The sequence below is a fragment of the Pteropus medius genome, unplaced genomic scaffold, assembly GCF_902729225.1.
Source record: "Pteropus medius unplaced genomic scaffold, Ma_sr-lr_union100, whole genome shotgun sequence".
Classification (NCBI taxonomy): Eukaryota; Metazoa; Chordata; class Mammalia; order Chiroptera; family Pteropodidae; genus Pteropus; species Pteropus medius.
In genome coordinates, this window is record NW_024349222.1 from 4,040,249 (window position 1) to 4,066,722 (window position 26,474).

General features: G+C 41.8%; 1 protein-coding gene across 2 annotated transcripts in view; it reads left to right on the forward strand.

Moving 5' to 3' along the window:
- Positions 1–26,474, forward strand: part of MOB3B (MOB kinase activator 3B) — a 175,477-nt gene that overhangs the window by 129,399 nt on the left and 19,604 nt on the right. For both annotated transcript variants that reach the window (XM_039880678.1, XM_039880679.1), the window contains exon 3: positions 15,729–15,931. In XM_039880678.1, coding sequence (XP_039736612.1) covers positions 15,729–15,931 — 203 coding nt within the window. The remainder of the gene's footprint in view (positions 1–15,728; positions 15,932–26,474) is intronic.

The following is a 26,474-nucleotide window of genomic DNA, read 5'->3' on the forward strand; positions in this document are numbered from 1 at the left end:
CTTCCATTCTTAAACTTTTATTGGTCACAGTTCAGTGTTGCCTTTCAGTTTCATGAAGTTTCAGTTTAGCATAGAAAGTGTGGTCTGACCAGCTGCATGATCATCACCTGGGAACTTGTTAAAAGTGCACAACCTTGGGCCCCCCCACTAAACATGCTGAAACTTTGGGGTGCAGCCCAGCAATCTGTGTTTTAATGCACTCGAGGGCTTCTTATGGCTCTTGTTTGAGAGCATCGGTCTATGCGTCAGCTGGATGTCTCTCCCTGATCCCTCTCCTCCTCCTCCTCCTGGCAGATTTCAGATCCAGATGACTAAGCTCCAACTCTAGCCATATATTTTCAGCACTTCCACAGTCTGAAGACAGTTCCTGAAAGAATAATTTACTATCTCATCTTTGGAGACTCATCTGTTCATGCCAACAGCAGGTGGAATCTAAATCCAAGCCTGCAGTAGAGAAGAGTAAAGGAACAAACACCTGTTTTGGATGTTCAAACCACCAAATCAGTTGGCTTCTTCAACCTCCAGAGCTTCTTTCCTGTTTTCCTTACCACTAATAATGGTATCTCTGATGGATAATGGTAATAGCAAATATTTACCAAACTCTGCCTATGTTGGGAAATACTTTCATTATTTTTTTCCACTCAATCTTCATAATAACCCAATGAGGTAGGTGCTATTAATGTCATCCCCCACGTCCTGCTAGTGAAAATCTGAGCCGCAGAGAGGCTAATTCGCTTGCCCAGGATCGCATGGCTAGTAAGTGGCCTACAAGAGACTTGAACTAATTTCTGTCTGACATCAGATTCTGTTCATCTTTAACAAGCCTCCCTGCTTTGTTAAGCAGGCTAATCCTTGAGCCAAGAATATGCACAAAGGAACATTTTAAACCAGTGGTCTTTAAACTTTATCATGGATCAGGATTATCTGGAGGGTGTCTTAGAACACAGGCTGCTGGGCCCTAATCCCAAAGAATCAGATTCAGTGTCCCTAGGTTGCGGTCCAGGAATTTGCATTTCTAACAAGTTCCCAGATATTACTGGTGCTGCTGGTCCAGAAACCACACTTTAAGAATCACTGACCTAGGCAATGCTTCTCAGCCAAGGCTGCATGTTAGAATTATCTGGAGAATTTCAGATTCAATTGCTCTAGTGTGGGACAATACCATTCTTTTTTTTTTTTTTTAATATTCCCCAGATAATTCTAATGTGCCCCCAGGGTTGAGAGCCACCGCTATACCCAAAAGAAGACTCCTACTTGCTGTTTACAGCTTTAGTTCTTGAGTCCAGCGTTGGTGCTTTTCCAACTGAGGCATCCACATGGCTGGGGGACTTAATGGTGTGCCAGGGGTACCACCACAGCAGGATAAATAGTGCCCATTCATTTTATTTCAAGATTTAGGGGAAATATTCTCTGTAAAACAACTTTCTGCTATGGAGTAAAGTACAAAATGTGCATAACTATTAATATAACCTGTAGGATTCAACTAATTTTTAAGAATCTGAGGAAAACTGTCAGAAATTAACTGCCAAAGATTTGCACACAGAAAGTCATCCAAACATTATTTTGTCTTGGTAATTCTTAGATCTGTGTAATGGGTATATGCAATTTATTGTTGAAGGAATATTTAATACTCATGGTTAAGTGAAAAGAGGAGGATGCAAACTTAATGTATAATATGATTCTAATCTTAAAAAACTGTACTATATATGTGCAAAGCAAAAAGATTGGAAGGTAACACGCTAAAATATTATCAGTGGCTGTTTCTTGGTGCGATTATGGGTAATAATGATATTTATAACTTACAGTATTTTCTAGTTTTTTAACATTACTTTTATAATTAGACCAAAATAATTTAGACAGTCCCCTACTTTTATAAATATATGTTCCCAAATACCTGTCTGAAATACAAACCATAGGTTTATAAGTCAGAAGTTTTTTCAGAGAACTAGAAAACATTTTTAAAATGCTAATTACTATCTCAAAGTGTGATAATGCTTTGGGCCCAGAAAACATGAGAACCTTTGTAGGAACGTAGGAGAGATTCTGAGCAAAGGACACTTGCTCTGCCATGTGGTCCTCCTGGAGCTCCTAGGGGTTTCTCAGGATGCACAGAGTTGGATGGCAGTGGGCCTTTTATTCTCTTCTCCAGTGCGTATAGCTGGCTGACGTGCTTCTGTGAGACATCACTAAAGCATCACTGTAGTTAATGTAGCATAGACTAAATGTGCCACACTAAAGAGGTTTAACAATGCTCATGTATACTGTGCAAATATACAGGCAGTAAGAAAGACAAGCCAATGTAACTTGATATTAACAAAGTTAATATGTAACTGCATATTAACAAAGAAAAGACATAGGGAGAAAACTCCTGTGTTGCAAAACACCAAGCTCATTTGCCTTCATCACCCCCTGGCGTCTATCTGTCAATGCTCCCTCTGGGGTGGCCTTCAGAAAACAAGCAAATAGAGGCTTCTGCACATTTGTGTCAAATGGAACACCAGAAAGAGGACTCTCCCACTACAGTGCTCAGAGGGGCCTTGAAGGAAGGAGGAGTCTGAAAGTATTACATAATCAGGGACAATGTTACTAGGGTAATGGTTTTCCAATATAGCCAATAGACATTTTCTATTCAACCAAGCTTCACCTGGTCTTATAAAACCGCCTGCTTCCACAATAGCTGGGACTGATAGCCTAATCTAGAGGAGCAGGTGTCAGCCCAGGGGGGGAACATTCTGGAGTGGCCTCTTCTCCCTGAAGGGCAGAAGCCCTGTCCCAAAGAAGGTCACCTAGTCAGAGGTGTCTACCATTTACTACAATCAAAATTGTAACCTCTTGCAACATTTTCTTTAAAGAATTCAGACTGGCAAAATAAATGAATGAAATAAATAGGGCTCCCCAGGTGAATATAGTATCTCCCATTAATAGGGAGCAGACATCACTTAGCTATTGCCATGTGGGAATTTCAGTCTATTTGTGCCAGTTCTTCTGAGTTTTTCCGAGAGAAGCCAGAATTCTTGATCTTTGAATGATAGTTCCCAATTTCTAAATGTTGGCAGCATTTCAAAAGTACTATGTAGTCCAAAGAAAACATGCCTGCTGGCTACTGTTGGCCTGCAGCCCTCAGTTTCTCACTTTAGAATCTCAGGTCCTAGAGAGATAATTACTTTAGTCACCTTTGTCTTCCCACCCCTCTTCCCACTTCACCTCTATCAAATTCCAAAAGACAAATTTTCTAAACTCTCAGACTCTTCTCAAAAGTCATGTTTCATTAAGAACCTTAAAATTGGCTAATGGTCTCACAGTAATTTATTTCAGTTGAGGATTTTTAAAACTAACTAAAGGCATATCTCTTTTTATTGCACTTTGCTTTGTTGTGCTTCACAGGTGTTGTGTTTCTTACAAACTGAAGGCAAGACCCTCCACCAGAAAAAGATTATGGCTCGCTCTATTGTGATTCTCACTTTATTACGATACTCACTCACTTTATTATGGTGGTCTGGAACCAAACCCGCAATATCTCTGAGGTATGCCTGTACTGAGAGGTACTTTCTTGAAGATAAGGTTAATTTAAAAAATAATTTTAAAGGAACCACCTTGGTTTTTGAGGAGTATTATTTGGGGGAATGTATGCTTTGGAGTGGGGTGGATCTGTGGTGAAATTTCAGCTCACCACCTATCACCCGTAAATTAGTTGATGAACAAATAAAGCATGTGTGGTGGCAAGTGACTCAGCCTTTTTTTAGCTTCCCATTTTCTCATCTGTGAAGTGGGGGAAACAACTCCTGGGTTTGTTGGTTTCAGATAATTAACATATGTTAATATTGGGTGCTATTAAGTGCTCGATATATGTTTCTCTTAAGAGCCAACATAATTGAAACTTATTTGCAAATGTTATAAAATGAGCCACCTCATAAAGCTTTTATACATTTAATATTAGAATTTTAAAAATCCACTTTTTTCAGAAGTCCCATTGTAATGAGTAGTGTTCCAGTTGAGATTGGAAGAAAGGGGAAAGTAGAGCCAGGGCATGAACCTCAGGGATGTCTGTACCTGGGTGGGTGTAAAGTTGAGGTCAACTTTCAGTGCCTGAGTTCACTTATATATAAGATAACCTCATGATTTATCAGTCCAATGAACTCTTTTGCTTATTGCTGAATCTCTAGTATCTAGCACATCTCCGAACAGACAAACATTTGTTAGTCATGTAAATTAGTTGATGAACAAATAAAGCATGTGTGGTGGGAGTTTTACATAGCAAGGATGACACCTAGCTTGACAGCTCTGGTCAGACTATGCTGATCAGACTATCTTGGGAATCAGAGAATGCCAGCTTCTCAGCTGTGGAACCAATAGGATCACACAGAAGAGCCCCGTGCTTGGTTTAATTCTCTCCGTCACCATCTTGAAATTCTTAATAATTTTTTTTAACAAAAGGGCTCTGCAAATCACGAAGCCAGTCCTGATCAGAGAGTTTCATCAGTCAACATAGAAATGCCGGTGCATAAACCAGAGGGTACAAACTCATGGCCCCTGGACCCAATCAAATATTTTTGGCCCACAAAGTGGTTATTTTTAATATAAATAAACTTTTTATTTAGAATAGTTTTAGTTTTATCCAAAAGTTGAAAAGATAATACAGAGAGTTCTCATATACCCCTCACCCAGTTTCCCGTGTTGGTAACACCTTACATTACATTTATACTTACATTTATAATCTATTCATCATAGCTAAGGAACTAACATCAGTGCATTACTACTAAATGAACACACAGTATTCAGATTTTACCACATTTTCTCTAATTCCCTTTTTCTGTTCTTGGATCCATTCAAGATACCACATTATGTTTAGTCATCATATCTCCTTAGGCTCCTCTGGGCTATACTGTTTTCTCAAACTTTTCTTATTTTTGAAAACTTTGACAATTTTAAGGACTACTTGTCAGATAATTTGTAGACTGTCCCTCAGTTTGGATTTGTCTAATGTTTTTCTCATAGTTTGAGTAGGATTATGGGTTTCTGAGAAGAAGACCACAGAGGTGAAGTAACATTTTTATCACATTATATCAAAGGCCTTTGCCATGAACATAACTTGTCATCAAAGTTATTGACCATAAAGTTATTCTTCCTGCCTCCCTTTGCATAATGTACTCTTTGAAAGCATGTTACCTAGCATACCCCACAGGCAAGGGTGGGGAATGAGATCCACCTCCTTCAGAGGAGTATTTAACATAAATTATTTGGGATTCTGCTGCATAGGAGGTTTGTCTATTTCCCCATTTCTTTTATTCGATTATTTATTTATATCAGTCTGAATTCAGGGATATGGATTTGGGTTATAGTTATAATCTAGTACAACTCCATTTATTTTGTGGCTTATGTTCTAGCTTGGCCATTCAGGAGCTCTCTCAGGTTGGGACCAGTGTCCCTTGGACAGGCTCCTATTGTTGTGCTTTGATTGAGGACTTCCTTTCTTTCTGGCCTTGCAAGGTGTGTTCCATGCCATCTGTGTATTTCCTGCCCCAGCCCTAGAATCAGCCATTTCTCCAAGGAGCCCTGATTCCCTTTTTTGAAGAATGACATTAGAAACTAAGATGCCACATGTATGTGCTCATTGCTACCAGAGTGTTTTTTGCTTTTTTTTAATTTAAAAAAATTTTAGTGTAAATTTTTTAAATTAAGCTGTCGTTGTATGGAGAGTCAACTTTTCCAGGCTTCTTACTGCATATAAACTAGGTATGTTCATAAATAAAACATCTAAAATTTTTTTCTTAATGTTTTTGAATTACCAACATTTAACTATGAAGAGATTTCACAGTAGAATCTAGACTTCTGCACTAACCTGAAAGACCAGAACTTCCAGCAATCTTGGTCCCACATATTCCTGCTCACAAAAACTAAGGCTGAGAGGCTCTTTTCCTTTCCTGCACGAAGCACTCTCCAGATTGCCACAGCCCACACCATTCCCTATTTCATGACGTCCAGCTTACTTTACTCTTTTATGTTCCTTTCTGACCCCTGAAGGCATCTGAATATGTGATTCCTGGTTCAGACTGTATTCAGGTTGGCGATTTACAGATACAGGGGTCCCCTTCTTGGCAGTTTCCCTTTCCACAGTCGCAGTTACCCATCATTGCAGTTACCTGCAGTCAACTGAAGACTAAAAATGTTAAATGGAAAATCCCAGCAATAAATAACATATGAGTTTTAAATTGTGTGCCGTGCTGAGTTGTGTGATGAAATGTCATGTTGTCTACTCTGTCCCGCTGGGACATGAATCATATCTTTATCTAGCAAATCTACGCCATCTCAATTATCAGATCAGTTATCAGAGAAAGAGAGAGAAATCACATTTACATAACTTTTAATACAGTATATTTTCCTATTTTATTATTGGTTATTGCTGCTAATCTCTTGCTTTGCCTTATTTAGAAATTAAACTTTATCATTCATGGGTGTGTATGTATAGGAAAAAACATAGTATATATAGGGTTCGGAACTACACACAGTTTCAGGCATCCACTAGAGACCTTAGAATGTATCGCCATGGATGAGGGGGAATGACTGTACACAGCTTAGTCTGTGAATTTAGGTCTAACCCAGAAGCGAGCCAGTGAGAGGATCTTAGCTCTAGAGGGCTGGAGTATTATATGCAAGTCAGGAGGATCCAGAGGTGATGATGAAGAGACACACATGTATGAAACCATAGACGGTCTTGCCTTCCATGTTAAATAGCTCTGATTTTACCTTGAAACCATAGGAAGCTGCTTTAGAGTCTCATACAGAAAGACAGATATCCTGGTTAGATTTACATATTAGGAAGATCCCCCACCTGCCAGGTTGAGATTGGAAAACCCTCAGAGTAGAGGGAGGGCCCTCAGTTGAGGGCGAGCTACAGCAAACCAGGTGGGAGGTGATGGTAGCTTGAACTAGGGAAGTGGCAGTGGGTTTGGAGAGAAGTCTATAGATTAGAAACTGTTCAGATAAAACTTGGTATTAACTGCCTTTCATATAATGGAAGAAAGATTCTGCTGGTGAATAAAGAAAAGATTTATTTGTGAAGGTACAATATATCTTCCATGACAAGGAGGCCGAGTCATTTTCAAACTCTGACTGGGGTTTTCTTGATCTACTTCCACCTCCATGCCCTGATGGCAGAGGGGGAAGGCACCCATCCTGGATATGGGATGCAGATAAGGAACAGCCTCTGGTAGCAGGGAAGTGGCCCTGGGGAAGAAGAGAGAAGTGTGTGTGACAAGCAGGCACACTGTACTTACAGTCACTCCTTTGGGTGGCTCAGAACAGCACTTCCCCTGAAAGAATTAACCATCTGTTTAAAACATGTCATCACATGCTAGTCTATTTTTCTTTCTTTGGTCCAACCACCATGATAATAGGTTGAAGGGTAACGCAGGGGGTGCTAGGGAAGGGCAGAGGGAGTTGGAGAATAGAGTAGTAGTCAGTTTATTTCTAACCATTTGCAGCTGTCAGCTTGTTTGGGGACTTTTTTTTTAGTCAGAGAACAAAGTCTTGCTACATGGGGTTGTTTTCCTTGGCATGATGAACAGACACTTTCTTGAGCTCTCTGAGATAACACAAAACATCTGCTTAGAGGAATCAGCAAGAGCGTTAGGCTTCTTTAGATAAACATATGTTTTGTAGGACCCGGCAGAATGTAGATGGAATGGGCAGGATTTGGTAAACTAAGGAAGAAGATGTGGATTTTTAAGAAACAGATATGTATTATTAGTTGTTTTTCTCCCCCCTTGTGATCCCATTGCATTTTGTTTTGCAAGTCATTTGGAAATGGTATGTTCTCAGCCACGCTGCCAGAGGAGGTCTGTTTTCTTTTCTCATGTAGGTGGGATGTTGTTTTTATTCATGAGCTCTTGAGAATGAGAGATTTTTATGACTTGTAGAAGGATTTTCACACATGCACTACTATCACTGGACTCAAAAGACAAAAGGGAGAGCACAAACGCTCTCTGACACAAGTAACAGTTTTAAGGAGAAATGCGGGCATTTCTGGTTGTTATAACTGACATGTCATCGGGGGTCCCCAAAGGATTGGCGAGGGCCTTAGGTTTCATCTTGTGTCATGTGGAAACTCCTAGGACAGCTCACAGGATGTTCTCGTATATCACATTTGCTCCAAATCCACTTTCCAGAAAAGTTTGCCCTTTGGAAAAAAGGTAGCTTCACCTGTCCTGTTTCTTTTGGCCTCTTGGCTTTGATGAGGAAGAGTCATCTTTGGAATCATAGTAACACCAGCAGCTCCTTGTTACTGAAGGCTTTCTGAGTGCCTGCCGGTGTGGTGTTTCCTGATTATTCCTCACAATGTCCCAGAGAATGAGGTAGTATTATCCCCTTTCCTCAGATAAGAAAACTGAGCCCTTAGAAGTGAGCAAACTTCCCCAAGGGCAAGCAGCGCGGAAGTTCCGCAGCTAGAATGAGAACCCACAGATGATTGGTGCCAAAGCCAGACGCTTAACCACTGTTCTCAACCCCAGTGACCCAGGTGCTTGGGGAAGTAACCAAACCACCCTTTTCCACCTTCATCTTTTAACGAATTTTGCTTCCCCAAAGCTACCAATTAGAATGGAGTGAGATGAAAGGAGCTGCGAGAGCCCCATCAGGTTTCCTGGCAGAGAGGAAAGAACAAAGGCTCTAGGATCAGACTGACTTGAATTCAGATCCCTTTTCACCACAAACTAGCTCTGTAAATCCTGAGCCAGGCAGCCCCTTCGCCTTCTGAGCTTTGATTTCAGGGTAAGTAGATGGCACAAGAGCTCGACTCAATCCAGCAGTTTGCATGAGTTTATTACATAGCCACCTTGCTCCAAGGTCTGTGCTAGGCACTAAGGATCCATCTGTGCGGAGCCTGGACACACCCCCTGACCCCTGGAGTGTGTAGTCCCGAGAGAGTGGCCGACCTGAGTTCCACAGATAAGGGTGGAATTACCATCTGAGATTCGTGCTCAGGAAAGTTTCAGGAGCAGATAGCAGACACCAGGGAACCGGAGTCCGGGCATGAGGGATGCCTTTGAGCTGAGCTCTTAAGAAAAAAGGGGCATTAACTAGGTAAATGACGGGCAGAATATCTGCCAGCTGCTTGTGGAACCTGGGCTGTTTGGAGGCAGTTCTCTGGTGTCCCTGCGGACAGCCTTTTTGCCCTTACTCTCTGCCCCTCCACTACCAGGTTCAGCCTAGCACGATCATAGACCAGAGTCTCATTCCCAAGCATTTGGCTTTCTCCTCAGAAGAGAGAAAATGAGGAAAACAGAATGAGCAGCAGCTAGCTCAGAAACTGCCACCTGGATCTTGTTTGACTTTGGGACCTGCGTCTCCAGTCTGTGGCCCTCTCATCCAGAGCATTTCTGCGTTCTCTGAAGAGCTCTTTCCCTTTGCGGCCTCCATAATAGGATAAAAGAAAACATACGAGCCATTTAGACAACTTACTTTCTTTCAGGGGTGCCCAACAAGGAAGGATTAAATTGGGCATCTGAGGGATTCAGGGAAGGGAGGAGGGGAGAGAAAGAGACAGGAAGAAAATGGATTGAAGCTCAGAAATTACTGGAATTTTTATTAAATTTTGTTTGGGAAAAAGGGGATTTACTAAGTCAGAGATGAAAGGCAAATCAGCATGGGGCCCCAGAAAAATGATTATATTCCGTGCTCGATTTAGCTCTCACACTGAATGTGGCTTGCAGATCAGAAAGTTGTGGTCAGATACGTTCGTAAACTGTGGGCTATGTCAGACACTACTCCTTGGCCAAGCACCAAATCTTCATGAATGGCAGGGGGAGAGCTGTGGGGCTGCCTCGTCAGGCTTTCCACAGAGACTCCGGGCCCTGCAGGCTCACCGCACCTGCCAGCTTCACCCCCAACTGTCTAGTCTTCCTCCTCCCTTGGCCCCGTCACCTGGCAAATTCTAGTCCTGCCTTGAGTCTCACAATTGAGCAAATTCCTGTGAGAACCGCATGTGAGTGATTGGTTTGGGAGTCTGACCTCTGCCCAGGCTTGCCTTGGCTCGCTCTGGAATCTGGGCTCAGCCAGGCCCTGTTTTAGGTTCACTAACTCCAATTCAGTACTGACCTATTTGCAGAGACCAAGCCTTATCACATGACCTAAGGCTATCCAGGTCCAAGGTCATCTTTGATATCTGTCACTTCGATGTCTGTCACTTCTCTGTGCTACACTCATCTGAACACATTTTCCCATTTTGAGCCTACTTCTTGGAATCTGAAATTTCCCTTCTTGAGTCCGAGAATCATAGGATATGGCCCAGGGTGGACTAGAAGAAGGGGTGCTCTGAGATTAGTTCATGCTTACAAATTGCTTAGAGACCTTCTGATCGAAGTTTTTTGGTTTTTTTTGTTTTTTTGTTTTTTTTTTATTTTTGAAGTTTTTAAAAAAATATATTATCAATACCTATCTGTCTGGGATTATTTTTGAACAGTTTGTCTGGGTCATTATAAGACTAGTCAAAGTGTAACTCCAAATCCTTCAAACATGCAATTTATTAAGTTAAGACTGCTGGTTAATATTGTCTGGCATTAACTTTCTAATTGAGTACAGTGACTGAAAATTAACTATCACCGTCTGAAAAACTACATTGAAAGGAGAAGGGAAGTTTAAATGATAAAAAGAGATGAATTTCAAATTCTTTCTTCCCACCCCCTAAGCTGGATCAAAATGTTCTAATCACAGAGCTCGCCTCCCTTCACACCAAAAAGCGGTGTGCAGCCTTCCATGCCAGGACCATATCAGGATTCTAGCAAAAAGCTGTTGTTTCTGCTCTAGGCTCTTTTCCTTCTCCCAAATAGGAGATGATGGATTCACATCTTGACTAAATAAGATCACTGTTCTTTTATGATTCAATTTTGATTGATGAGTATTCTCTACCTAGCCCTGTGCCAAGTGTTTTTCAAGGTAGAATCAAAGTATAAACCATCTCTGTGTTCAGGGAATTTAAGATATAAATATGAGAAATTTGTAGAAAATAATACAAGGCAGAATATAACCCAGTGCTTAATTGAGTACCTATCACTCTAAGTTCAGGAGGAATTTAATCCAAAAGTATGTTACAAAGAACATTTGGCCCATGGGATACTAAAACTAACAGTTCACGAGAGAATGCTTACTACATGCAAGGCATTAGCAAAGCCTGTCACACGTTTGCACGTAATCCCCAACAACCGCCTAGGCTACAGATAACACTAACATCCCTGTTTCTTTCCAGATGGGGAAACTGAGGCTTAGAGACGCCAAGCCATTTGCATATGGCTTCATTGTTAATAGGTAGTAGAGCCAGAAATGAAACCTGAGAGGTGTGATTACAGATTCTATATGTTTTAAATCAATCAATATCATGAGAGAAAGGAAGTTCCAGAGTTCAATAGGACTTTTTGCTACAGGAATTCTCAGACCGTTTACTAGGCTTAGGTATGTTATAAACCTCTATGAAAGTAGCGTTTTTTTGCAAATATATTTGACCTCATGACCCTCTTTTTATAGCCGAGGATCTCAGGATTAGTGATTTTTAAAACATACTTTGAGATATACTAAAGTAGAGAGTCTACAGTATCTCATATACTTGAGAGAAGCAGAAGAGACAGAGGGAGGAGTTTGGACATGGACCTGAGCTGGGTCAGTGGTGCTGTGTGGACCACATAGACTACCCTTTGTCCAGACCCAACCAGTGCACAGCCCCCTCAGATTCAGCCTGCCATTGTAACTAGCCCAGTGTTCATTTTAGATGAGTCATTAGCCTTTCATTCTTCTCACTGTTAGACTGTGTTCATTTAAAATAGACAAGCAGACATTTTGGAGCCTTCTTCTACAAGCCAGGTACTGAGCTAAGTGCAGGTTAAAAAATGACCACCTCAGCAGTGAGGGTCCCTGCCACTGTGGATCCTATAGTAACAGATATGGAAGGAAGAGCCTGAGTTTTAGAGCCAAATCTCTGCTCTACCTCTTTTTAGTTGTGGGGCCAGGGGCAAATACATTAACTGAACTAAGCCTCACTTACATTTTTTTAAAATGCTGAATGATAATACCACTGCTCAGGTGTCGCTGGGACTAAACGACATCATACATGCACATATTGGGCTTCACTCAGGGTTTACTTTTCTGTGGCTATTTAATGGTGATTGGTTACTTCTTAGCACCATAAAGACAGAATCCCCTCATATCAATCAGTTTCTGTGATCTGATCCCTCTGGAAGCTGTCTGGGAAGGTAGTGGATCAGCAGGGTGAGTCTTGCCCTGTCTTGCTGCCATGTGGCCAGTTATACAGGGTGAGAGTTCTTGGGTCCACCAAAAAGGTGACCATCCAGTTCTCTATGTCCAGAGGGGCGATCTCTTCTACTTCCCACCTTCTGGAGAACGTTTATTGAAAGCACACACACACACACACACACACACACACACACACACACACACACACAATCTGAACACCTGGAAGGCAGAAGAGAAAGGAGAAAAGGGTTAAGAAAAGGGTCAGTTATACAAACTATATAATTGGCCCCTGAACCATAAATAATATTGAATGAATTTCCCAAATGCCACATAGCTTTCTTATTTTTAACCCCATACTCTGTGAGCTGGGATTTCATCTGTGGCTTAGCAGAGAACCTTGGAATCCCTAAGATCCCCAGCCTAGGACATCTCGGCTTCCAGAGCTGGCCTGGGGTGACTGGTGCACACAGAGCATGTCCCGACTTGAACTGTCTGCAGCGTTCACACTTGAAGAATGAACTACATGTAAGGGAGGCAATGGTGGAAGGGTCAGGCCCAAGTTGGTAGCCAGAGCCAAGAGCTTCTGAGCCTGAGGTCCCAGCTACCCGGAAGTTCAGGTGAGAAATAACGAAAGTAGAATTTAGTGCCAAAGTTCCCATTAAGTGCCAGGCACAGTACAGATGCTATTAAAGGAACATTGCAGAGTAAACATGTTTCTCTGTTTTATGATAAAGTAGAGTGATGAGTAATTTGCCTAGATAGTGACTAGGATTTTAAACTCGGTCTTCTACATGCCAAAACCAACTCCTCTCAACTACTCTTACCATAGCCCAAAGGGAAGATGTAAGAGCAAACCAAGGTCATAGCCAAAGGCCAGGCCAGAGACCAGGTGTGGAATGGAGGACAGAGCCAAGAGCTCAGAGCCAATCAGAGGCAGGGATGTACACAGTCCCCAGTATATGCAGTCCCTGGTGTTGGCTTTTACTCTGAGTTGTAGGTCTGTGGTCTTAAGGCATGGACATAAAAGATACATCTCTCCTTAAAGGCAGCAGAGCGTATTAGCGGACCTCTGTCACCTCGGATCTGCAGCTCCAAGAGTATGAACTTTTTTCACCCTTCTCTCCCTTTTCTTTTTTTAAATTATATTTCTGTGTCACTGAAGAGTAACCTGTAGACACGTCACTGTGCTTAGCGATCAAGCTGTGCCTCTACCCTTGGCAGAGAGAGTCATACTCCAAACACAACCACATCTTTTGGATTTCAGAGTCAGGCTAACTTGGTCCAAATCCTGGTCCTGCCACCATTTAGCTAAGTGGCCTAGAGCAAGTTAATCCTTGCTCTAGAGCCTGAATGCTATTCATCTGTGACAAAGGGATGATAAAGCTTACTTCACAGATAGGCTGCGAAGGTAACATATGTCAACCCCTGGCACTGTCACTGTGTGGTTACAGGACTCCCCTCCTGATGGGAACACACTTGTATTAGAGGGGAATGCCATCACCTCTGGGAGTCGAGCTTCTTCTAAGCTTCCAGACCCTCTTTGAGCCCGGCAGCTGGCCTCCCTTCAGCTCTTTGAGGGGCTGCCTTCCACCTCCTCCCAGCTTTGCCTCCCACCTCCCCCAAATCCCCGCATCTGTTGCCCAGTCACTGTGAAGCTGTGCCCCAGTCTCTCCCTAGGTTCATTTGATATGTTGCCACTTTGTTTTTTAAGAAAAGCTGGTATTAATGCTGGGCCCTGGGGAGGCAGATCCTGCCTCTGCCAACTGCCAGCCGTGTGCTGTCTCCCTCATCTTGTCCCGAGAGGCCCAGGTGATCCTGTTACAGAGTGTCTCTCACCAGACAGCTGCCACTGGGATCCTGTGAAGGCACAGACAGCAAAGCTCTAGGCTTTCTGGGACCAGGAGCTTGCCTGAGCACAGTTCTGCAATCCTGTTGAAAGGACAGTCGGTGGTCACATCTACGTTTCTTGATAAGGATAATTATTTTCTTTATAAAAACAGCTAAATGTTCCAGACTTTACCTTGCAGAGGAAAGGAGTGTCATTTCCAGTGAGCTCTTATTCTGTTTTAGGCACTATAGGAGGATTTTGCTCATGTTAACGCCCTCCTATCCATGCAAGGAAGGCCTGCCATGACTGAGAAACCAAAACCACACAGGTACCACTTCTAATCCTCACAACTGTTGGCATTTATGTCTTTATCCTACACATGAAAAAAAACTGAAGCTCACAGAGGTTAAATAACTTGCCCATGACCAAACAGCTGGAAAAAGGAGAAGAGTATGAATTCAGCCTGTTTGTTTATCTTAGGAATCCATAATAACATGTCACCACTTAAGGACAGCGTAAATGACAAGAGCTTTGGCAGTGTTTGAGAGGAAGAAAGGCAGTAGGCTTGTGAATCTGTTATTTGCTGCTTAACCAAGTTGGGAACAGCACTTGGCAATGGGTTTCAGATGGGAGATCTGGGTGCCCCGTCTGACCACTCACCCTATCTGTCTTATGAAAAACACCTCCCAGCTCTTAACTTCTTCAAGGTGATGGAGTGGTAATGAGTGTAATGCGAAATATCCATGAAGTCTGTTGCTTTTGCCCACCTCGGAAACAGTGTATCTCAGGAAAAATTTGTATCAGAATTTGCATACTGGTAACCTGCAGGCCAAATCAAACCTAGAAAGGTATTTTGTTTTGACCTATGGTATTTTTGAAAACCTCAGATTAATTGCTAATGTTTTTTAAAAAAAAAATGCTGCAAGTTCACATAGACTCCAGATTTCTAAATTATCTCGAAGCATCAGAAGTTCTAACAGCCCTTGGCCTTCATCCCCTCATGGCCACCTCTGGTGGGAGTCGTGTGGCAGCTGCTCCCCTTGATGAGAGAGTACATTCCAACTTGCTACTGTCTCCACCACTCCCTACGACTCTGGGACAGGGAGTGCCAGTCTCTCTGTAGCATCACCCTCCTGCTACCAGATTTCTTATATTAGATGGAGGAGGAAAATGAACTTTCATGTCCACTATTAATATGGGGAACAAATTAAAAGACTAGAAGGAAGAATCCATGTTTCTATGTAAAAATAAATATTTCTGCATGTTTATCTCCACCAAAAATGATCTAATCAAGAAACGAACATGACCCTCTTCCCTCATTTCTTGGGTCTATTCCTGGTTGTTGTTGGCATTGGAATTTAATGCCATTTTAGCTACTTTTTCAGGTGGTGTCTGACATAGCTGCCTTTGTAGAGCTGGGCATTTGCAGGCTCGCCTGGGAGCCCAGGGCCAGAACTGTTCCTCGGCCTCCTGCATGTGCCCCAGGGCCTGCTGGAGCTTTCCATTTGTGATTATGATCTCTCTCTCTCTCTCTCACTCTCACTCTCACTCTCACTCTCACTCTCACTCTCACTCTCACTCTCTCACTCACCTCATTCTCACCTCACTCTCACTGTCACTCTCACTCTCATTCTCACTCTTTTCCTTTTTTTGTCTTTTCTAGGTGTTCCCTTCCCAAAGAACTTCCTTCAGATCTGCAAGAAGATCCTGTGCCGCCTTTTCCGGGTCTTTGTCCACGTCTACATCCACCACTTCGACCGGGTCATTGTGATGGGTGCAGAGGCCCATGTCAACACCTGTTACAAACACTTCTATTACTTCGTCACAGAGATGAACCTCATAGACCGCAAGGAGCTTGAGCCCTTGGTAAGTGTCACCGTGCAGTGATAACACCCAAGTCACCTCCAGGAGCTCAGCCATTTGTCACAGTACACTTCTAGACCCATGTGAAATACTCACTAATGGCTAGTTGTTAGCCAAAGCATTGCAGAATTAGATAGGCTTTAGAGGTCAGTTAAAGGTCAAAAGATGCCAGGATGTCCATGGCCAATAAATAAGGGTCTTAAATTTCTCTCCAAGAGGTGATACAATGCAATTAGATTATAATGGTTTGGGCCAAAGGGAGTAGCTTTAATTCTCAGCTCCAAAACCTACTAACTTAATCCCTTAAATGGGCATCTTTGATCTCTTATTTCATCTCTTACACTGTTATTGAAAGACGATCAGAAACATTTTTTAGGTCAATAAATAAATATTTAGCACCTACTATGTGGCAGCTGCTAGATGATGTCTAGTAAAACTGCCATTGACTAGCTTTTACTCCAGAGATAAAGACAGAAGTAAGCCTAGATAAGAATACATCACGGGACCTTTGCTCTTCATCTTGAATCTCCTGTTACACAATTTTCATAAAGTATATTAGAATCCAGAACATTTAAAATAAAACTTTACTATTATCATTTAGGTGAATGGAGACTACATTCATTTTCTTCATGAAAATGAAGTTATTTTTATAGTTGGATTCAATCTGTACTCTAGAAGTCAAAGACCCCTAAAAAACCCCATCATCTTTTATAACGTGGTAACTTAATGTAGATGCTCCCATCATGGCTATTTCTAGTCAGATCTGTTGAGTACTTTCTTAGTATAATTCAGTGCTTTATAGTAAAAACATGCTTTTTCTCTCAAAACAGTTAAAGGGGCAGTCTTGCTAAATTTAACCGATAGAGCAATTACATTTCATCCAAGTCCATCTGAATAGTGTCCAGAATGTAAGGGCCAGGCTGTCATCTTTTGCTATCCTAGCTTTCTTTCTCTTTATGTATATGCTTTTAAAATATAGGTTTTATTATCATTTATATGTAATGGGGCCAACAGATCAGGAGATGACTGCCAGTGGAAGGGTAGTTATACTCACCGATCTCAAGACAAAGGTTTACGCCATGTCATCAGAGCCACATAGGGAAGCAGCCAGGTTGGTCAGAGGCAGAGGGAGCAGGGACAACATGGACAAGAGCCTTTATTATGGTTTCCTTTGGAAGGAGTGGGCAAGGAAGGTAAGCAGGTTTAAGATGGACTATTTTGAATAATTTCAATGGGGTCTGGGGGCTGCCCAGGTTCCCTAGTACCTGGATATGGGGTGATTAGGACAGGGGAATAGTAGCCCTAAGCATGACAGCTGATAGAGGAGGTGATTGGGGTGGGGCTCTGGATTTGTTGATTTATATTGGTTGGTGAGTAAAGAGCTTGAGAGTGAGTTGTTTACTATCTTAGAAATTGGCTAGCCCTGGGAGGGGTAGTCCTTCCAGGGTCAGCAAGGCCCTGGGTGTTAAAGAATCAAAATACAAAAATAAAAGACATGTACATAGACAGCACAGTACCTCTATCTGGCAAAGAAGACATCGGTGAATTTTATCTATCACCTTTAGAGTTTCTCAACTTGAATCTATTATTGTGCTATGAGAGTAAGTGGCAAAAAAAGTTTTTCTTTGCATCACTCAAGAGTTCTGGAACGAAGGAAAACTTTCTGGGTATATCATTGACTAAAGAAGTGCCAATTTTCTTCATTTTCTTTCACAACAGCTTTCTGAAAGGGGCAGGAACTAAGTTGTCTCTGAATTTGGTTGGACAACTAGTATGGAAAGAAGCTGAAACACATTATGATTGAGTTTTGCTAGTTTGTCCTATAAATACTTCAAGGGAGTTAAAATTTTGGAAAAAGCAATAAAGCTAATTTCAAAAAATACCAAGGGCAGAGGAGAGAGTGGGTAGGGGCTATGTAAATGAAGAGTAGAGGAACCACTTTGACCGCAGGGAGAACGTGGTTCTGCTTTGGGGGAGTTTAGTTTCGTTCTCTTCAGGTGACACATTCAAGTGGAGGGGAAATACCTTCCCCAAAGGTTTGACAGAAGGAAGAGGCTCTCCTAAGCACTCACAGTTTTGGTTTCACTCATCTAAAGGAGCAGAAACATCAGATGGACAGATCTGAAAGTCAGTTTCTTCTTAACATACAGAAATATAAAGGCCATTGTAGGATGAAGCTGAATATAAGTCAGCAGGCAGAGAAAGCCTTTCTTTGTCATAAGACAACTCTGTTATTTTCTGAAGAAGGGCTGCAAGGATTCTAACATCTGGCAGTGCCAAGTGCTGACTGAAGTCTCAAAGTCACAGAAGGATCCCCCAAAACTCTATATTCTAGATAAGAGCCTCTTTGGGGGAAAAAACTATAATTGGATTAACCAGGAATTATTAACAGTGGAAGTGAGCAAGAAGGAGGTATCAGTTTTTTCCCCAGAAGCTTATATTTATTTAAAACAGTGTCTTTCCTTTTATGCTTTGTTCATTATCATTACAGGGAGATTAATTTTAATGTTTTTATATATTTATAATGAGTGTTTTTAATAATTACCTAAAATTACATATTCATTTTATACAAACCAAAGCCTATAAAGTAATAGAAAAAGATATTGAGAATGTTTCTAGGACAATGATAATATAGTGTCAGGCTCTTAGCATAGTCCAGTGTCCACTAAGAATACTGTACTTGTGTATTGTCATTACTGAAATGAACACTTTCAATTGCTGATAGTGCTGGAATACCTAACTTCTAAGTTCTACTGTTGCAATGCACATATTAAAATGAGTCATATCATATCAACACATTTTCAGTTGATTCGTGTGCATCAAGTACCCTATACATGCAAAGAAAGTTGCTCAGATGTTCTAAGTGCGTAAGAAAGATATGCTTTAGAGAATTTACAAATGCACTCTAAAAAATGTAAAATAATGCCTGTTCATCTTCAACCCTTGAAGTACTTTGTGGATGAAGCACCTCCATTCAAAGGGATGATAAAAAAAATCCAGCATTTGGCTTCACATTATAGTTGTACATTCTTTAGACTCTAATACAGCTAAGGGCCAGAGAGCAGCATTTGTCTGGCCTGCTTTCCTTAGAACATCAGTATTCCCAGAGTTCCCACACCTCCAGTGGGACATTTCTGGAGTCATGCCTTGGGATTCCACAGTATAGAATTAGAAACCCCACTTTATGTTTTTCTCTGCCATGCTTTCGTCATGCACAACCACAATTCTCTGCTCCCACAGCCCACCTGCTCCTTTTATCTGATATTGACTGACTGTCCAGCACATTGGTTGTGATGCAGGTCCAGCCCCCACAAGGGTAGAGACTCAGTCTCAGACAGTGCTGGAGACAATGCTCAACTCTCTGGGTTCAAACCCTGGACTCTTCCTTTACTAACTTGCAATCTTGAGTAAGATAGTTGACTTTTCATAGCTGCATTTTCCTCATTCATAGAATGAGTATAATAATAGAATTTTTATAAAAATTCAATGGGTTATTCTCATGGTAAGTGCTTAAGAAATGTTAGCTGTTAAGTGAGATCTGAACATAAAGTAGCAGCATGTAGTAACCAGAGGTATCCTATTGCTCCTGTCCCTAGACTGTATGGTCTTTTGCCTTTTTAGTGACCCCTGAGCTAGCCTTGTAGCAGATATAGTTCATGGTATCAGTGTCTCCCTCTTCGAGCGTTGGGAGTGTACAAGACGTAAGGTGCATTGCCCGTATTGTCTAGTACATAATAAGCGCCAGCTGTGCTTTTGAACTGAGAGGAGTACTCTGTGGATGACACACCTCCATTCAAAGAGATTACACACCAAGTGTTCCTTCCTTGGTGCCTCCCTCATCTCAGAATGTGCCTGCAGACCTCCATTTATCCATTGTTGGAAGTTATGCCTCACCCTATTGGATGAGCAATTGAGATTAAAAGCGAGATAAGGTGCAGGGCAGTGAAGAGATGCATCGTTTAGTCTTAGGCCTGACAGAGAAAGATGAGACCCTGATTCTCAGACAGTTCTCTGTTCCATATTTCAATTAAATCACTCAGGGAATGTTAAGTGCTCTCACACTGCCTGTGTCCTGGTGTGTCAGGCACAAATGGCTGACCTTCCCAAGAGTTAGCACTAAAAATCTCATGTCCTGGGAAAACTCTCAGTTCCTGGCAAGCTGGGACATTTGGTCACCTATCAAGCCTCTGAGTGGGAATATGATTTGGAATTCAGAAGCTGGGAAGAGGTCACCCGGGCCAGCACACTGAGGAAGGCCAGCATGGCCTTCTGCCTACAGAGCTAGCCTCATGGATCCCTTTGGGACCTGCTGGTCAGCAACAGCCTGGGAACCCAGGGAAACACATGCAATTTCATTTGGTCTCCAACAGGGAGGAGAGGCTGCAGGACTGACACACAAATGTGACAAAGGATTCATTTCTCATAAAAGTGCAACAGCTGAAGATGGACTTGAACTCAAGCAAGTCTACAGTTAGAGGAAAGGAGTCCAAATGATGCTGGTAATTAGAAAATGGGGCAAGCCCTGATTGAATAAGCAGACTGCTGTCAGCCCTTGGCACTTGGCAGCCCGAGTCAGCTGACAGAATTGATCTAATCAGAATTATCATTAGCAAGCACAAGCAGCCGGCAGTGTTTTGTTGGCCTTTCACTAAAAACAAAAGTGGACTCAGAGAGGACTGTTAGCAATGCAGTAGCTAGTGAATAAAGGGCTGACTAGGGAGGAGGAGGAGAGATGTTGGAGAGGTAGGGAGGAAAGAAAGGAAGGTGCTTGTTTACTCTAATACACCCGCTGACCCCTGAGTGACCTTGGTCTAGGGCTTTCACCTTCTCTCTCCAGGGCTTCATTTCCTTATTTCTAACAATGAAGGTGATTATATCATCAAATACTTTGTAGAGGTACTGCTGCAAAACCAAATGTTTTCACAAGGCTGATCTGTTACCTTATAGCAGGGTACTTGGGCCGCAGGATCACTTTAAGTCAGCGTTTCTCAATGGAAGTCTTCATACTAGCTGCATCCGAATCCCCTGGAGGTGGCATTTTAAAATGTGCACACCTGGGCTTCATTGCACATACACCAAAGTTAAAATTATATGGTTAGTGTGTAGTCCCAAGCACCCTCAGTCTGCATCTCAAACTTGAATGTGCCCATGAATCACCTAAGCATCTTGCCAAAATTCAGTGCACCTGGGCTTGGGATGGGACTTGAGCAGGTACATTTTGCTCCCAGGCGATGATGATGCTGCTGGTTCCCAGACCATATCCTGAGGGGTAAGATTAGATATCAGCAGTCTCCAACATTTTTGGCTCCAGGGACCGGTGCTCCTGTGCGAATCTAATGCCTGATGATCTGAGATGGAGCTGAGGTGGTTGTGCTAGCTCTGGGGAGTGGTTACAAAAACAGATGGAGCTTGGCTCACTCCCTGCTGCTTCCCTCCTGCTGTGTGGCCCAGTTCTGAACAGGCCACGGACCTGTATGGTCTGTGGCCAGGAGTTGAGGACCCCTGCTCTAGATGACAGTTACTCTCAAATTTGAAAATTACTATTTTTAGCACATCGTCTCCTCTCCTCTTCTAGGATTGGAGGTTGTTAGCTCAATTAGGTAGGAAGATAAAACAAAGAAGAAAAATTTAACACTCAGTGTTGGCTAAGAGTATTCCTCAGAATGCCAGTCCCAAGTAATGCTCAGTGTGAACAGGCTTCTTTTCCTTGGTCAAATGAGTTTACAAAAGGCTACATCATCTCCACCCTGGAAGACTCACAATGTACAATCACGGATTAGAAGTCATCAGTGAATAAACTGGTTCGATTTTGTGTAGCCCACCCAATTTAATAGCATTTGGCTCCCAAAATCTTTTTTCTATTGTTATCACTCATTATCATCTTATAGAGAACAGAATGATCCTTGGATGTGATCCACAGTTTGGGCAACACTGTTTATCTTTGTGATGTGTCTCTAGATTTTGAGCTTTGCCTCCCTGCCTCTACCCTGGCTCCAACTACACACCCACCACTGCTGCACAGGATGAAGTAAAGAGTTGACTAAGAGAGGGAGATGGGAGGAAGTGAAACTCCTCATATGTGAGGTCTTCACAAAGAAAGGAAAGCCCAGCCCTGTTCATTCTCCTCAGTTTTCCCACATCATTGTATGACACCCCATCACTGAGTTCTTACCAGGTGCAAGGCATTAAACGTTTTCAAGAAATAAACACTGACTTTGTTTCTTGAGTTTCAGGTGTTCTATTAAGCCCTTTACAACATATTATTTCATCTGTTCCTCACACTTGATATCTTTACTTTGAATAAGTGTGGTGGGCAATTTCTCAGCATCCAAACTGTGTTTTTCTTTATCCCTCATGATTCTCGTTACTGCCATTTTGTCACACCAAATCTTCCCTTCCTCTGTTTGTAGGCAGTGCCTCTTGACTCATATACCAAACGATTTTAGGCTTCAGCATCAAAATCATTGCTTTAAAAATGGATACTTTAGGACCAAATGGAAGAAAAACAGTTTGAAGGCCAAAGATTTGGAAAACCTTGTCTCATAAGGGCTCAGTACAGCCCATCTAGATCCAAGCATATGCTGACTTTGTGTTTCCCTAAGAGGTGACCAGGTCACACCTGAACTTCCCTTGGAGACGTTTGGGTGAGTACAGTAGCCAAGGTTGGCCTGTAATGGCAAGATCAGGTCAGTACTGTGAAAAGAAGCAGAGCCTCTCACATGAGCCAGAGCTGCTCCCCAAAATAGCCAGCAACGAAGAGCCATTGTGGGGCTTTTGAAAGGACCTTTTCTTTTTAAACATCATCTGTGCAAAGGCCTCCAGGCTGCTTCTTGTCAGGCGGGTTCCTTGACATCTAGCCAGATGGCTCGGACATGGACACAGGCTTGAAGAAGGAGCTTCAGCCTGTGGGCCTGGCAGTTTGACCTTTACAATGACATTTTCTCTATTATGTTACCACATAAGTTGTCTGACCCTGAACAAGGCATACAATATCTCTGGGCCTCAGTTTCCCCATCTGTGAAAGAGATCGTATGTAGAGCCCTCCCAGTTTGCCTTACTGAGATTATAATCTTTAATGGCCTTATTGTTCATTCAAGGTGACCTTCTCTCTTTGCTTAGAGAGGATTTCATGAATAAAACCCACCATGGGAGCAGAAGGGCTGTATTTGGCATGAGAGTAACTGGAGATTGTATTCATGGGACTTTGTCCATTCAGATGATGATGATGAAGATTGTGTGTGTGTGTGTGTGTGTGTGTGTGTGTGTGTGTGTGTGGTGTGTCCAGCGTGGCATCAGCTGGTGGTGGTTGTTCAGGGCAACCCAAATGCCCAGAGATGAGTGGGAGAGCCTGCCAGAGACCATTTTAGGAGACTTGGCAAACATATTCTAAAGTGTCAATTTGAAAAATAGCAAAGAAAAGTGGTATTGTTTTCAATGAACTGCATTGTGCTGGGTTATTGGAATGTGGCAAGATCAGCCACATGCCTTTGTCAGTTCTGTTTATTCACCCTTTGCTGATGTCCAGAGAGCTTTTGCTTCTGGTTTGCAGGATGGTAGGTAATTGGGTTTTTTCGTTTGTTTGTTTGTTTGTCTAATTTTTAATTGGGTTAGGGTGAAATGTGGTCTGATTTATCTCAGGGCCTAAAATATAATTAATCAGAGTTGAAAATACCCATGAGGAAATTGTCAGCACATAATATTAAGTAATTAAAACAAGATTCAAAACTGTATTAGAAAATCACTCAAATCATATATCTGTTAGTATTGTCTGTTAGAATCATCTAATCGTAGAGAAGAAAGGAAATATGGTGAAAAGTGTCGAGCGATTCTCTCTTGGGATTACAGATAATGCTTCTCTTTTATATATACCTATCTGGGCTTTTCAAATTTTCTGTTACAAACGTGTATCACTTTTATAATAGTGAGAAAAATCAAACTATTTGCTTTAAAAGGCCTTAATAACAGAGACCAAAGCTGCACATAACAGGTGACCTGTGTGCCCAGGACCAAGGGCTCTGAGTTCTCTCTCTCCTGTCTCTGGCCATGTCCCCTGCTCCCCCTTCACAGAGCTGCAGTGACAGAGATGCCTAAAGGAGCAAGCCAGTGGTGGCGCAGACCCCTTTGCAACTGTAGTTGGAGGCGGATGTGCACTATCACCTTGGACTAAACAATTACACTTGCCCTGGGTATGGGGAGGTCCCTCCTAGAGAGGGGAGTTAAACGTCTTTATAAACATTGAGGTATTATCTTTATAGTAGGTACATATTTTTCATTTCAAAGTTCCCATTTTAAGTGGACAGATCTCAGTGATTCTAAAGCACACGATGAAGTCTGCACGTCATCCGCATGTACCATGTCCAGCCCTTCAGGGAGAGGCTTGGTTCAGGTGCCTCACTGCAAAGTCACCACAATCTTGACTGAAGGTTTTGGCTGGGGGGATTCCCCATTCAGACTCCTCTACCTAACTGGATCTGAAGAGTTTTTTCCTTTTTTCTAACTTCACGTTTTAAAAGAGAACAAAAGGAATTTATTGAAAAGAGATTATTTCATACCATTGAATGGTCTATATACAATTTATTATAGTGAAGCATATGTACAAATAACTATCAATAATTTTTAGCTGAAACCGTAGTGTAGATCTAGAGTTAATTCCAATTTCTTATTACTAAGATATTAGCAAAAGCCAAGACTGGAAGTAACTAAGGACTATGTCTCTGCCCTGGTCTCAGTCCTGTTCTTGTTATGTCATTTTTCTTCTCAAAGAGGACTGCTCTCTTCTCTTATCCTCAGGGACTCATGTCACATCCTGGTTTACACCACCCCATGTCTCTGGACAAGTGATTCCTTTGTATAGGGGCTGGTAGTATTATCATAATGAATTCTCAGTGTTTAGCTGCTTGGTTTAAATTTTAAATTATAGAGTCTTAGAAAACTACTAATATATTTCCGTAACTCGTATTACTTCTGTCCCAGTCTGCTATTGTCTATCTCTGTCTAATTCTTATATGTCAGATTATCTTCTAGTTATGCAGGTATGCCTACTAAGGCAGCCCGAGAATGCCTAGACTTAACGAGTCACACACTGCCTCTCTCTTTACTTTTGCTGACTGGAAATGGTTTATAGCCTGCCTCTGATTATGACTAGAAGAGAATCATTTCTAGATCATTCAGTAAACATTAATTACTTGCTGACCATGTGCTAAAAATCGGGTCTCTCCTTTCAAGGAATCATTGGAGGTTTTCCTCTTACCCTGTTATTACTGCAGTATCTCCCATAGTATTTTTCCCAAAATCTACTCGTTCTAAAAGATGTCAAAAGGTATTATGTGGAAGGAGGTTTCATAGTCAGATAACTATGGGAAATAGTGAGGTAATAAAGGTATTCCAGTTTCTTTAATACTCTCACAGGCATCCTAACTCTCCAAGCAAGGCATAGAGCTTGCAGATGTATTTGCTCAGGGAATCCTTTCTCTCCAGAATATTTCGTGGGTCTAAGGCTTTGAAATAACCTTTGGAAGATATTCACTACACAGTCTTATACAATCTACCTTCTGTATTATAAAGTCAGTACTCTTTTGGCTGCTGAGGGTCTGTTAAGCATTTATTGAAAACCTACTATATGCAAAATATTGTGCTGTGTGCCAGAGTGACTTGTCAAATAAGATATATCTCCATTCCTTAAGAAGCTCACAGTTTTAAAGACTCATTACTCAGACAGAGCTGCACTATCCAATACAGTAGCCACTAGCCACTTGTGACTACTTAAGCTTAAATTAATTAAAATTAAATAAAAATAAAAATTAGTTTCTTAATCTCACTAGCCACATTTCAAGTGTCCAAAAGCCACATGGATCTAGTGGCTATTGCATCGGCTAGAGCAGATAGTGAACATTTCTTTCATCATGGAACATCCTCTGGATACCACTAAATTAGAAGCTCTATCCTGAAGAGTTACTTACTAAAATATACAATGAATACCTTCTTCCACTGTGAATGGCTGCCAGATGTGTCCAAAATTGCCCCCATGATGCCTCGATGAAGCATTGTCACTTAGTTCTTTAAGCTCTTGGGATTGTCTGCTTGTCTTTGCTAGGCGACTTCTCTCCCAGTTTACAAATGAAGAACAGATAAGGCTCAAAATCATCTGTTCAGTGTTTCTCCCCAGGTCTCATGTCAGAATCCTCATTTCAGGAAGGAGCTCAATACCTCAGGCACACTGTTGGTCTCTGGGGGAGTCCAAATCATAATTACACTTTACTGTGTCTGCATTGTTGGAAATGGCTGCAGACTGTCAGTCACAGCAGGAATTAATTTATCTTCCCGAGCATTGACATGAAAATATGAATTGTCGATATGGCTTAATGCCCATATATTTTAAATAAGCCTGCCAAATCTTGCTGCTATGTGTAGTCTAGACTAGTTTAAATTTCCCGGCCAGATAAGAGTAGATTCTTTGGCTCCAAAAGATGTCAAATGAGTATTAACTTGGGACTTGAATGTGGGAATGTTTTACTTATTGAAATATGACAATATATCTTCTCTCACC